The sequence below is a fragment of the Malassezia japonica genome, chromosome 2 (assembly GCF_029542785.1).
Source record: "Malassezia japonica chromosome 2, complete sequence".
NCBI lineage: Eukaryota > Fungi > Basidiomycota > Malasseziomycetes > Malasseziales > Malasseziaceae > Malassezia > Malassezia japonica.
In genome coordinates this window covers 1178049-1191310 of record NC_083371.1, presented here as the reverse complement: position 1 = coordinate 1191310, position 13262 = coordinate 1178049, and the positions used below count along the sequence as shown (strand labels likewise).

The 13262-nt window shown below is 63.7% G+C and overlaps 3 protein-coding genes across 3 annotated transcripts; 2 read left to right on the top strand and 1 right to left on the bottom strand.

Moving 5' to 3' along the window:
• Positions 1-232: 232 nt before the first annotated feature.
• On the top strand, positions 233-7603 carry MJAP1_001758 (uncharacterized protein; the record flags this gene model as incomplete). Its single annotated transcript, XM_060265708.1, has 3 exons — positions 233-6110; positions 6197-6302; positions 6325-7603. 3 exons carry the CDS (start codon positions 233-235, stop codon positions 7601-7603), a joined length of 7263 nt encoding a protein of 2420 aa, XP_060121691.1.
• Positions 7604-11594: 3991 nt separating this feature from the next.
• On the bottom strand, positions 11595-12044 carry RPS12 (40S ribosomal protein S12; the record flags this gene model as incomplete). Its single annotated transcript, XM_060265707.1, has 1 exon — positions 11595-12044. One exon carries the CDS (start codon positions 12042-12044, stop codon positions 11595-11597), a length of 450 nt encoding a protein of 149 aa, XP_060121690.1.
• Positions 12045-12257: 213 nt separating this feature from the next.
• Positions 12258-12837, top strand: RPS11A (ribosomal 40S subunit protein S11A; the record flags this gene model as incomplete). Its single annotated transcript, XM_060265706.1, has 3 exons — positions 12258-12423; positions 12489-12701; positions 12740-12837. The coding sequence occupies 3 exons, from the start codon at positions 12258-12260 to the stop codon at positions 12835-12837; spliced, it is 477 nt and encodes a 158-aa protein (XP_060121689.1).
• Positions 12838-13262: the final 425 nt, after the last annotated feature.

Sequence of the window (13262 nt, the reverse complement as noted above, 5' to 3'; positions counted from 1 at the left end):
TGCACGATCTGCAGGAAAAAACCCTCCTGCATGCAGCGTGCTGCAGGAGTCCGTTGCGCCGGGCCCCCTGGCGCCGAGACCGCGGCAGGCACGCGCCCGGGCGAACGCGAGGACAGACGGACGATCGGGGCGTCGCAGCGGCTCGCTCGCTCCCCTGGTCCTTTTCTTGTAAAGGTCGTCTGCGAAGAAGCAGCCCAGGGCAGGTGGACTCTACACGTAGTGTACGGCCGCGATGCCCAAGACGACGTTCCTGGACTCGATCCTCGGGCGCCCGTCACAGACGTATGCGCCCGATGCGCCGTCCGGCAGCGACGCGGAGCGCGTCGCGTCGGACGTGAGTCCTAAAAAGGTACTGACGGCCTCGAGTTTGGCCAACCCACTGACGAGCCCGCGCGGCAAGTCGCACCTTGCACGGGGTTCAATCGATGAGCAGAGCGATACCATGAGTGCCTCGACCTCGCTGCGGTCGCGCCTGGGCCGTAAACGAAGCAAACCCCGCGTGCGCGACGTGTCGGACAGCGCACTGCAGGTGCCCGACGCAAGCTCGCCGAATACCTTTTCCTCCTGGTGGGAAAACCGCAGCATGATGCGCCCAGGGCCGGGTAGCCTCTTTAGTGAGCCGGGCGAATCCTTCTCAGAACGCTGGCGCCGCGACTTTGCGCAGCCGCCTCGGGGGGCACGCAGCGAATTGGAAGGGCCCTCGTCGGCATCATCAAGCCCGGCTCCGCCGGCTCCACCGTTCCCTAATTCATTCAAGAAAAGCGAGCCGGCCGTCGCGCCGCTTGGCCAGTCCACGCCGTCGCTCCTCGCCCCGGTTCATAAGCGCTCGCAGTCCAAGAGCGAACAGAGCACGCCGCCCAAGCGGTCGTCGAATGTGCCGTCGCCCGCGCTCGCTCACTCGGAACATATGACATCGCCGACCGTCACACGGACGCGTGACTCGGGTCAGTGGTACGAGTTCGTGCGCAGCTTGGAGCAGCGCGACGCCGCGCGGCGCGCCAAGGACACAGACTCGCGTGCCGAGCCTAGCGCACCCCAAACCGAGACGCGCCCCAAGCCGAGCACGGAAACGAACACGGCGCAGGAACGCGAGCCAGAAGGCGACGTGTCCGAAATGGGATACGCTGTATCGATGGACGCGTCGGTCAGCTCGATCCCAGACCTGGCACCGCCGATCGACGCCAAGTTGCCTTACTTCTCTGTATTCCCGCCGGTTGCAAACAAGGGTGCCGAACGCCTCGCTGCGGTGTCGGAGGAGGACGAAAACGCGTCGCGCATCGGCATCGCTTTTTCGGACCCGATGCCGGAGAAGCCCAAGACTCCGGCACCGGCGAGCGACGTCAAGACATCCACTACGTCGGCACCGACAAGCGAGGCCAAGACGACCCCCACGCCGGGAACGATGAGCGTTGCGTCGCTGCCGCGCTCGCCGATCGGCATGCTTGCGCCGCCGGTCATGTCGCCGAGCGCAAGTCTGCCGGGCCTTGCACCGCCGCTGCTCGACGCGAGTCCCTCGCAGGAGCCCAAGGCAAGTGCGCCGCGTGTCGAACGTGCAGAGCCGGTTCCGGCGCGCGTTCAACGCACCGAGACGGCCCCTGTGCGTGTCGAGCGCACCGAGCCGGTTCCTCCGCGTGTCGAACGCGCTGGACCGCCGCCACAGGCATGGGCGCGGCCGGCCCAGGCTCCGCAGCCCCAGCCGGTCCAGGCTACACAGCCCAAGCCGGCCGCAACGCTGGCCCCGGCGCCCGCACCCGCGCCTGCGCCCGTCGCGCCCATCGCGCCGCCGATCATTGCGCCGCCGACCCCCGCCAAGCCGCGTACACAAAAGACGTACCCTACGCCGCAGCCCGAGGGCGGCCTGTTCCAAGAAGGCGCCAAGGCCCCCAAGGCGACGCTCGACGAGCCCGTGGCGGACCCCGACCTTTTGCGCTTGTCCTGGTCGCCTGCGTTGTACTATGCGCAGGAAGGCGAGGGCCTGTCTGCCGCCGCGCCCGAGCCGTCCGACGCGCTTGCCCCGTCGCCGATGCTTCACGACGGTGCCACATCGAACGCGAGCAACTTTGTCTCGGCGCTCGACAAGCACGACGACGGCGCGACGTCGACGGCAGGTAACTTTGTCTCGGCATTCGACCGGTATGAGGAGTCCAAGCCTGCTCCGAGCGTGACGAGCAGCACGTCGCCGTCCAAGCTGCGTGGCCTGAAGCAGCCCGCGTCGTATGCGCCGCAGCGTGCCGAGGCGACCACGAGCCAGGGCCTGTCGCACGGCACGAGCAAAGGCCTCGGCGCGAAATACAAGAGCCCGCTGAACAACTGGCCCCAGCAGCCCGAGCGCCTCGGCTCGCCGCGTCAGGTCAAGCCCACGCCTGTGCGTGCGCCCACCCAGCCGAGCGCGCGCCCAGTGACGAGTGCGACGCGCCTCGTCTCTGCGCCTCAGCCCGAGCGGACGCTTGCGCCGTTCATGACGCGCAACGCGTCGGGCCCCAGCCGTGCCGCCCAACGCATGTCGGCCATCTCGATCGCCGACTCTGATATCCTGGACCTGGACCCGAATAATGCGCCGTGGACCATGACGAGCGAGGTCGGCCACTATGACCGCTCGGAACTCCACGGCACCGACCTGAACACGCCAGAAATGACGCCGCGTGCGCCGGGCCGCGACCTGGCGACGCCGGCTCCTGCCAAGGCACCGGATACGCCGCACGCGTATGCCGCCTCGAACACGCCTGCGGCGACGCCGGGCCGCAGCGTCCTCGACCGCCCCCGCAACCGCGGTCCCCGCCCGACCGAGATGGGCGGCATTGCGATCGCACACGGCTCGCTGCCTGCGCAGAGCCCCGGGCCCCGCCAGCTGCGCAGCACGTCGGACAGCGCGCGTTTCCCCCCGGTTCCGCCGCTGCCCGCGAGCCGCTTTGCCTCGGCGAGCCACGCGCTGGCCGCGCGCGAGGAGGACACGTCGACCGACTCGGTGACGTACGTCGATGCGCCGGCGGCCGGCGGCGACCCTCTTGCGTTCCAATTCAACGACGTGCCCGAGCTCCCTGCCTCGCGCTCGCTCGCCGACACGCTCTTTGCTTATAAGAACGAGCCCAAGAACGAGCCCAAGGTCGAGCCCAAGGTCGAGGAGGAGCCGATCCTGCAACGCAACCCCTCGAGCTCGTCGTCGACGCGCTACAAGGTGACGCCCGCCGACCCCTTGCCGGTGTGGAACCCCGAACTGGCGGAGAAGGCGGCGGCGGCGCGTGCGCAGCCCGAGGCCACGCAGGCCACGCAAGTCGCGCAGGCCGCGCAGGCCGCGCCGGAAGCCGAAGAAATGCCGCGCCTCGCGTACCTCCAGACAACGCCAAGCAAGGGCTCCATCAGCCCGTACGCCGCGCAGGAGCTCGCCACGGCGCCGGCCCAGATGTCTTCCACGCCGGTCATGCACCCGGCCTCGTACGTCGAGGGTGTGGCGGAGAGCGAAAAGGCGCTGCCATCGACGCCGGACCGCGCCGCGGCCGCTGCGCCGCGCCAGGTCCTGCTTGAGATCAACGGCGAGGTGCTCGAGTACGAGCCGAGCGAGAGCAGCATTGCTCCGTCGGCCGCTCAGACTCCGGCACGGTCGCCGGCCCAGCCGGTGTATGCACAGCGCCCGCCGGCAAACTACTCGCCGGCACGCCCTGTCGGTCCCCCCGGATCGCCGCCGGTGCACCCTGCGCCAGCAGGCTACTCGCCCGCACGCCCGTCCGCAGGAATGCAGGGTCCGCCGATGCAGCGGCCACCGATGCAGCGGCCACCGATGCAGCGCCCGCCTATGCAGCGTCCTCCGATGCAACGCCCGCCCATGCAGCGCCCGCCCATGCAACGCCCGCCGAAGTCGCCTTCGATGCCATCGCAGATGCAGGGATACGGCCCCGGCTTTGCGTCGCCCCAGGGTCCGCAGGGTCCGCAGGGTCCCGGCATTGCATCGCCGCGAGGATACGTGCGTCCCTACGGCCGTCCCCCGCCCGGCGTGCGTCCCCCGCCGACGCAAGCGCCGCAGGGATACGCGTCGCAACCGCCTCAGGGATACACACAGGCTCCCCAGGGATATACGCAGGGCCCGCAGGGCTATGCGCCGCCTCCTCAGGGTTACACGCAGCCTCCTCAAGGCTACGCGCCGCCCCAGGCCCCGCAGGGCTATACTTCGCCGCAGTCGCAAGGCTATGCGCAGCCGCACGCCCCTCAGGGCTCTGCATCGTCGCCGCAGCCGCAAGGCTACGCTCCGCACGCCTCGCCGCAGGCGCCTCAAGGCTTTGCCCCCCCCGCGCCCGCCTATGGCTCGATGGGCCCCGGCAGCGCGCCGACGTCGCCGTACGCGCCGCGCCCTCCGTACCCCCGCCCCCAAGCCTACCCTCAAGGCTACGCGCGGCCCCCGCCCCGCCCTCGCCCCGACTATGCACCTGCTCCCGATATGCAGCAGCGTGCGGGGCGGGCGCCGGTGCGTCACGCCCCCCCTCGTGCGCAGATGGTGCTACCCCCGGGCGAGCGCAGCACGTCGCGCCCCTCGTCGCCGCTGGAAGACATGCCTCAAATCGGAGGCATGCGCCGTATTTCGTCGACGCCCGACGTTGCGCTCGGCGGACGTATGCACCGCAGTTCGCCCACTCTCGCGCAGATCGAGAGTGGCGAGTACGCGAGCCCCCCCGGGTCGGTCGGCGGCCAGTCAAACTGGTACGATGCTCGTGGCCGCCTGACCGAGTCGCGTATGCGCCACAGCCCCGACGTCGACGCACAAAGCACCGTCACGACGCTGCGGCAATACGCAGGCTCGCCCCTCGGTACGCGTGAGCCGTCACTCGTGGCGAGCACCTCGGTGCTGAACCCCTCGACTGCGTCGGTGATGAAAAAGGCGCCGCTCGGTGCGTCGACGAACCAGGTCCTGGGCCTGTCATCCGAGACGGAGAGCGTAATGAGCCCCCCCAGCATCTCTTCGTCGGTGAGCCGCACGCGTATTTCGACCAAGGATCTGCTGCGCAGCCGCCCGACCATGGTCACGGTGAATGTCACGAGCGGTGGCCCCCCGCCCTCTGGCAGTGCGCTGCGCCGCAAGCTGTCGACCGCCTCGAGCGACGCCGGCCGCCGGCGCCGCGGCTCCGAGGCCGGCTCAGACCAGCCCGTGCAGTCGACGGTCGCGCTCTCGTCGCACACCGCGCCTCCCCGCAAGATCAGTCCGACGCAGGTTTTGGTGCAGATTATTGCGGTGGCCATCGACAATATCGACCGTGCGTTGCTTCGTGAGCGTGCCGCGACCGACCCCAGCACGCCCTTTGTTCCTGGCCGCAGTTTCTGTGGCCGTGTGGTCGAGAGCGGCTGGGACGTGAAGAAGATCCGCAAAGGCGATACTGTCTTTGGTCTACAGGACTACCGCAAGTGCGGTGCGCTGGCTGAGTTTATGAGCATCGACCAGGACCTGGTGGCCCGTGCCCCCGAAGGCCGGCTGAGCGCCGAGCAGATTGCCGCGCTGCCGAGCACGGGTGTGATGGTGCACCAGATCGTGCAGAACCACTGCATGATGCTTCCGCGTGGTTCGCGTGTGCTGATCCTCAACGCCCACGACAGCATCGGTCTCTTGGCGATGCAAGAGGCGTCACGCTTGGGCTTGATTATTATCGCCCATGTGCCGGTGCACGCCGCCGACGGCGTGTCGATCTGTGAGGCCAACGGCGCGACCGAGGTGATTACCGGCGACGCGCTCTGGGCCATCAACCTCTTGCACGAGTCGAGCTTCAACTTGATCGTCGACACGGTCGGCGGCCGCCAGATCTACGACGCGTGCCGCCGCATCCTCGCGCACCAAGGGCAGTTTGTGACGTGCTTTGGTGACGACCAAGCACTCCCGACGCCGACATACCGCTCGCATCTGCGCTCGCTCCGCCGCTCCTTCTTCCGCAAGGACCGCAAGGGAATCGGCTACGAGTGGATCGGCATCGACGCGGGGCCGGATTGCCGTATCGCGCTCGAGTCGGTCAAGACGGCCGCCCAGCGCGGCGCAATCTGCCCTCGCATCCAGTCGATCCTCCCGCTCGAAGACGCAGCGCGCGCGCTCGAGGACGACGGCGAAGCGGACAAGACCGCCGGCGTCGTGGTCGTTCGTGTTTCTTAAATAGCCTCCACATGGGAAAGCCGCCTGGCGGCCGTTTGGTGTACAAGGGCGAGTATGGAACAGTGCGGTACATAGGACCGCTTGCGTCGCAGACCGGCGTATGGATTGGAGTCCAGTGGGACCAGCCGGGGCGGGGGAAGCACGACGGCGTGGCGCCGGACGGGACACGCTACTTTGACGCGTACGTGCGCCAGCTCACCCAGGCCACCCAACAGCAGCGCGTTCCTGCGCGAATCGGCGCGCATCGAGTGGGGCGTGCCGTTCCTCGATGCATTGCACGAAAAGTATGAGGGGCGGGTTCATAGCGTCGTGAGTCTCACGGGCGCGCCGCCTCCGCCCGCCCTCGCCGATCCTTCGGCAGTATACGTGGCCGAGGCAAGCGACCCGGAAAGGGTTCGCGAAGAGTGCGCACACGTCACATCGCTTGACTTGTCGCGCTCTCTGATCTCGTCCTGGGATGAGCTCACACGCATCACCGACGAGCTCGCACTCGAAACGCTGGTGCTGCACTATACGCGCTTCGCGCCGCCGACGCGTCCTTTTTCGCTCGCGACGCTGCGTGACTTGCAGATGGACGCCACGGGGGTGTCCTGGAACGAGGTACGTTGCACGGCTCACCAGATCGTAAAGCTGGGCAGGCACATGCCGCAGCTCGCGTCGCTGCGTTTGGCGCATAATGGCCTGTCGACACTCGGCGAGACGCCCACAGGCACGTTTCAGGCGCTAGAGACTCTGAATCTACAAGGAAACGCGCTCGGCGATTTTGTCGAGATCGTGAAATCCCTACATACCCTGCCGCGGCTCGCACACCTCGTCCTCTTGGACAATGCCATCGCACATATTCCGCCGTCCGATACTCGATTTCCGGCGCTGCACTCCATCAGCTTGCAGGGCAATCCTATCCGCGACTGGGCATCTCTCGAGGCACTCGAAGCACTTCTCGTCGCACCATGGTCCTTGCAGCTGGGCCATGCGATGATCGCACCGGATGAGCGTACGTTGCGCTGGATGGCGATTGGGCGATTGGGCACGTTGGGCACGTTGGAACATACCCCGATTTCGACGCAGGAGCGTGTCGATGCCGAGCGGTACTATCTCGCACAAACACCACAAGATCAAGCCACGCTGCGTTATCAGGCGCTGTGCAAAGTGCACGGCGCACCCGCCCAAGCCCAAGCACCGCCGACACTGCGTGTCAAGCTCGTCGAAATCGGTGTTGTATGCTCAGATCACGTCCCCACTTCCGACGAAGGCGCGCAGTGGCTCGATGCGGCACCGGTGCACGCATCACTCCTGCGCACCATGCCTTTGCGTCTTGCACGTCGCCGAATCTGCACGGCTGCACATATACCCCCCACGGGCGAGCTGTACGCAGTGCTGCGCGCCGAAACGGAAGCGGTGGTCGTTCCGCTGGACGATGATGCAGGCACGTTGGATGACTATGGAGTACAAGAGAACGATGTGATTGTAGTGGTACGCTAGTCCAAATCCAGCGAAATCGGCCGCGCAGCACTGCCGAGGAGTTTGGGCTGTCCAAACCACTCTGTCACGAGATGCGCCGAGTCTAGGTCAGCAGAGAGACGTACCGAGTCCCATGCTAAAGTACGATTGGCTGGTTCGTCCCCGGAACATGGTCGTATGTGCCACGATTTCGTCGGCGGCGCTCTAAGTCAGCCATAGCACATACGGAATCGAGAGGTGAAAAGTACGGTGCGTACGCCTCCTTTTCGTCCGGCACCAAAATAAAGGTACGTGTCGTGGGGTCCAGCATCGTGGTGGGATTTGTCCCCAGTGCTTGAGGGGGAGGCACGATCCGTGTATAGAAGCAGTGGAAAGGGATCTTGAAGGTGGCGCACGCCTCGAGGCGCCTTTTGTTCGCCTCTGTATCCCACAGCGCGCGCACAAACATGAGATGTTCCGTGATCCACCGGTAAGGATCATTTTCCGATCCCACGTTGCTCATCACCGTGGTGGCGGCCGCGGTACCGATTGCGGCGACCGCCGCAGTCCCAACGCCAAGCCACGTCGCGCGTGAAACACGCGACGTGCTTGGCTCGCTTCCGCGTTTTGTTTGCGATGCAAACTGCGCCACAAGGCCTCCGGCCACCGGCGCAAGGACCGCCCCCAATTTCAAGGCCGAGTCGGCGTAGCCATGCAACGTAGAAAACTGGTGCTTGAAAACATGGGGGTGCACTGTATCAGATCAGTTACATACCTCCGAGATAGGGTGTGTCATAGGCAAGCACGCCGCACACATCCGGCCAAGGTGTCTTGTTCCGTGGCGTAGACCGATGCAGTTCGAGGGCAGTGTCTAGCGAAACAATGCCACCCATAGAATGGCCGCAGAGCACGACAGCTGTCGCACCATTCTTGGACTCATACTCGGTCACCTCCGCCGTCAGCCACTCTATGAGTCCGTCGACAGCACGCGCCAGCGAGCCGCGCGTCTCATACGTTGGATACACACGTGCTTCGATTGCCGTATTCGGATATGTCTGCAACAGCAAGTGCTTTAGACGATCAGGGAATTGATCAAACGTAGATTCAGCACTTCCCTTGAAACTTTTGTAAATACGAGCTACCTACCCATGAACAAACACCAACAGCAACGACTGAGCGTCGCGCATCGCGGGGCTGATCAAGGGCAGACCTCCACACGAATCCACCACACGCAATTTCTCTCCACTACGAGGCGTCTTCGACCCAGCGTAAACCTGCGCGGGTCGCGGCACGCGCTGCGGCCTTTTCGCCCACGCTGCGGCCCCAGCTGAGGCGCAGGCTTCCACCGGCCACGGGGCAGTTTTGCATCTCAGCAATGGCACGGGCCGCATCTTCCTTGTGTGCGAACTGGACAAAGCCACAGTCTTGGCCGCGGGGAATGTTGACCGAGAGGATGGGGCCAAAAGGCGAAAACAGCGAATAGAGCGTTGCCTCAGAAGCCATCGAGAAAAGGCTTCCGACAAATACAGTGGTGTTGTTGGGGTCCAGCGCGCTGGACGTGTGGGCCACAGCCAGGGCCGAGGCGAGCATCGGAGCACCGGCAGCCGGCTTGCCTTCGCTGTCCTCGTCTTGGACAAAGGTCAGCGTAGTGGGGACGCGCTGCGGCGAGGTGCTTCCCGGGCGTCCACGCGAGGCCTGCGAGTCCGACGTGCGCCTCTTGGGACCGGGACGGCGCGTGGGCTCCGTCGGTGCCGTGGCACTGCGCTGGATACGGCCCGGACGCTGGCGCCGCTCTGCACCGGCAGTCGCCGTCGTCGAGAGCGAGACGCGGATGGAGCGCCAAGGAGTACGCTGCGGGACCAGCATCGAGTGCTGCATCTCGACCAGAGCACGCTCGGCGTCCTCAGAGGTCACAAAGCGCACCTCAGCCTGAAGGTTCGGAGAACGCGTCAGGCGGACCGATTGCACGCCAAAGGCCTGAGGGTGGAGCGGGAGGAATGTGCCCATCTTCTCCGACACCTGCGTGTAGGCACGGCGGATGGGGTGGCTCGTGGGCCATTCGGGGGGGTTCGTAAAGTGGCGTTCAATGTCCTCCTCGGTCACATTGCCGTCCAGGCGCTCAATCACAAGCGTACAGGGACCGGCCTCGGGTGCACGCGGACTGTTCTTGGGAGTGGTCGTCTCCGGACGGGCCCAGCGCGCGTTGCTGGGGAAGCCCTCCCCGGCGGGGAGCATCTCCCTGGGGGCGGGCGGTGCGCTGGGGGGGCGGTTCTTGTCACCCAGCCAGCTTTTGTCCAGCTTGGCGCGGTTCTCAGGGGTAGACGGCCATCCACCCGAAGGCTCGAGGTTCAGGGGGGGGAACGGCGACGAGGGAGTAGTGGACGGTTGACGGTTAGCTTGGTGCGAATTGAGCGATACCAGTTGCGATGGGGTGTCATCCACCTGCATCTCGTTGTTGGGAGGAGTTTGCACAGAGTTCCAGATATCCAAGCGCCCATGAGACGAGGGAGGCTCGGGGCTCAGCGAGGTCCCCTCGCCGTCGATGCCACAGCTGACGGCCAGGTCGCTCGGGAGCCAAGCCCCTGTGCGCGGGAATGCGAGGGGATCGACATTAAGCGTAGAGCGCGAGTCCACACCAGTGGGATTTGGCAATGTGCGAGACATCTGCGTGCAAGGTGCGGATAGCGTGGGGTTGCAGTGCGGCAGTGGCACTATATACTTGCCGTTCAGCTCATTTGCAAAGCGAATTCCGGTTGGTGATGCACTCGTGCAGGTTGTATTATGCGTTGATGTAAACCCAGGGGCACACGAACGTCGTTCAGTGGCTCGTAAGTGCGCCTGAGTCGCGAATGGATCATTATCGCGTGTCACGATCCACTTCGCGTCGCACATGAGCCCCGACGTGCCCAGGCCACGGGTGGTGTCAACGGGGCCCTGGAGGGCCCCTATATAATATCTCACCTACCCCGCAAGGCTTTGCCACCGTGGGAAGCCCAATTGACACATTCTCTGCAAACTATGGCCAGCTGCATGCCATGCTCAATTTAGTCTCTACCACAGCGAAATCCATAAATTAGGCACCGCGTCGCAATGTTCGATTTCGCTTGCCCACTCGCATTGCGCTGCTCTCTTGGCATCGCGCCCTGTTGGTTCCATTTAACGAGTGACACGTGACCCTGCATGTAACCATGATTGTTCGTGCACCGCCGCCCGACGAAGATGTAGGTACTGGGCGCCAAACGCTAATCGTGCAGCTTACTCCCTTTTTGGTACCCTGTGTGGTGTCACGCGGAGACTTTCGGTACGCGACTCGGTCCTTTTTCGCCTAACCTACAGACGGCTCGGAGAGTTCCGCGCCGATGGACCTGCATATGCCCAGGAGCGGGGCCTTTTTGTTTGGTACGCAGGCTTAGTTGACCCCAGGCCCACGACAACTCTCCGAGAGCTAGCGAACCTATTATATGTCGCAGAACCTTCGACTTCGCGCCCTACTTCCCTTCATGACTTTCGTCTTATCTATCAAAATCGCGTAGCGGGAGAGCCCAAGGCTACTGTGCCCGTATTGGGCGTTACACGGATCACATCTGAGCAAAAAGACGCCTTGCTTCAGCCTTTTGACGCCCCAAAAGATGCGCGCGCCATCCTGAAAGGCGCAGACCGCGACCACGTTAAGGTACCTGAACAGGACCCCGCTATGCACACTTTGTTGGACCTCGGGTTCACGCCGGGAGACGTTTTGGAATGCGCCATACGTTCAAGCGAGCCTCGGGAACGCAGGCGCGAACGATCTCCTGATTCGCGCCAGCGTGCCGGTCGCAGTGGAGGGCGATGGCACGAGCGTCCGCCCTAACCCAAACGCGAACCGTCATGATCATCTGATTGGGTGGACCAGGGCAGAGTGGGTTTTCGGTAGCGACAAAGCATCATTGACTATTCAAATGTATAGAGAAGCACAAATGTCGCAATTTTGGAGCACTGCGAGTACCGCAGCAGGTAGAAGTGAGACAGCTGGAATGTGACACTCCTATCCGAATTAGGCGCGCTGGCTCTTGAAGTACTCGAGGAGCACGTTCAGGCCCTCCGAGTCCTCACCGAAGTCGCGGACGACAACGCACGAGCAGCCGACGACCTTCCGGGGGTTGCCCTCACGGTCAATCTTGCAGAGACCGGCCCAGGTACCGAGGGTCTTGGGGTCCGACACCTTGAGGAGGTTGATGTCGTACTTGTTGCAGAGAGCCTCGATGAGCTTGATGTACTCGGCCTCGTTGCAGGTCTCGACGAGCACACACAGGTGAGCCTGGCGGCGGTCGAGGGCCTTGGCAGCCTCACGGAGACCGCGGGCAAGACCGTCGTGGACGAGAGCCTTCTTGAGGACCTGCTGGAGAGCATCCTCAATGCTCATGGGGCCGCCAGCGGCAGCAGCAGGGGCCTGCTCGGTCTCCTCGACCTGGACATCCACGGGGGTTTCCTCAACGTCAGACATGATTAGTTTTAAAAGTTAAGTGAGCGCTTCTTCGAAAGGTCCGCAAGGCAGATCCGACTCAGCTCAGGGGTAAGGAAGAGTCCAGGCGACCGACGCCGGCCAGAAGGTGTCCGTCACGTGCCGTCAAATTATTTTGTCACGTGCATTTTCTATAGTTTTCTGGCGGCGCGTTTGCTTCTTCGGGGCCGGCGCTCGTCGTTCTCTCAACTCACAATGTCTAACGTGGAGCTCGGTGTGCAGACGGAGAAGGCTTTCCAGAAGCAGCCCCTTTTCCTTAACTCGAAGGCGGCTCGCAAGACCACCCGTACCCGCCGGTGGTACAAGGACGTCGGTCTGGGCTTCAAGACCCCCGGCGCTGCCATCAACGGTACTTACATTGGTACGTATCCTCACGGCGTACTGCGCCGTTTCTGTTTCTTTGAACGCGTACTAACACTGTTGCAGACAAGAAGTGCCCCTGGACTGGTCTCGTCTCGATCCGTGGCCGTCTGCTGAGCGGCAAGGTTGTCTCGACCAAGATGACCCGCACCGTGATCATCCGCCGGGAGTACCTGCACTACGTCCCCAAGTACAACCGTTACGAGCGGCGCCACAAGAACCTTCCCGTGCACGTTTCGCCCGCGTTCCGTGTCGAGGTCGGTGACATTATCGTGGCTGGTACGTACTCCTCTTTTCCTTTTTTTGCTAACCTTCAGGCCAGTGCCGCCCCCTGTCGAAGACCGTGCGTTTCAACACCCTCAAGGTGATCAAGAACAAGAGCACTGAGCGCGCCAAGGCGTTCAACCGTTTCTAAATATCTTGACGTGCATGGCCCCAAAAGATGATTCTGTGATGGCGGACTTGTATTACCCGAGCCGTGCTCCGGTGGTCTGTTGGTACATTATACTTCCCTGTCTGTCTGTGGCGCAGGCCGCGCCTATGAAAGGATAGTCCATACCAATCCAGAATCGAAACTTATACTCCTAGTGAACTTGGATAGTGAGTGCTTGTGCCTTGGGTGGGGGTGGGCCTTGCTGGCGGACTTGCCGAGGTGGCAGGAAGGGGTTCCATTTGCGACCTACGTCCCCAAGATCCCTTCTCTGACCTCTTCTTTGGCCTCGCACGATGCAGTCTTGCGAGTGCTTACTCGAATGCCCCCTCTATGTAGACGAACAAGATATAAAAAAAGATGCAACTCCATTTCAGTCCAGAGCTCCCCTCACCTATGCTATAGAAAGC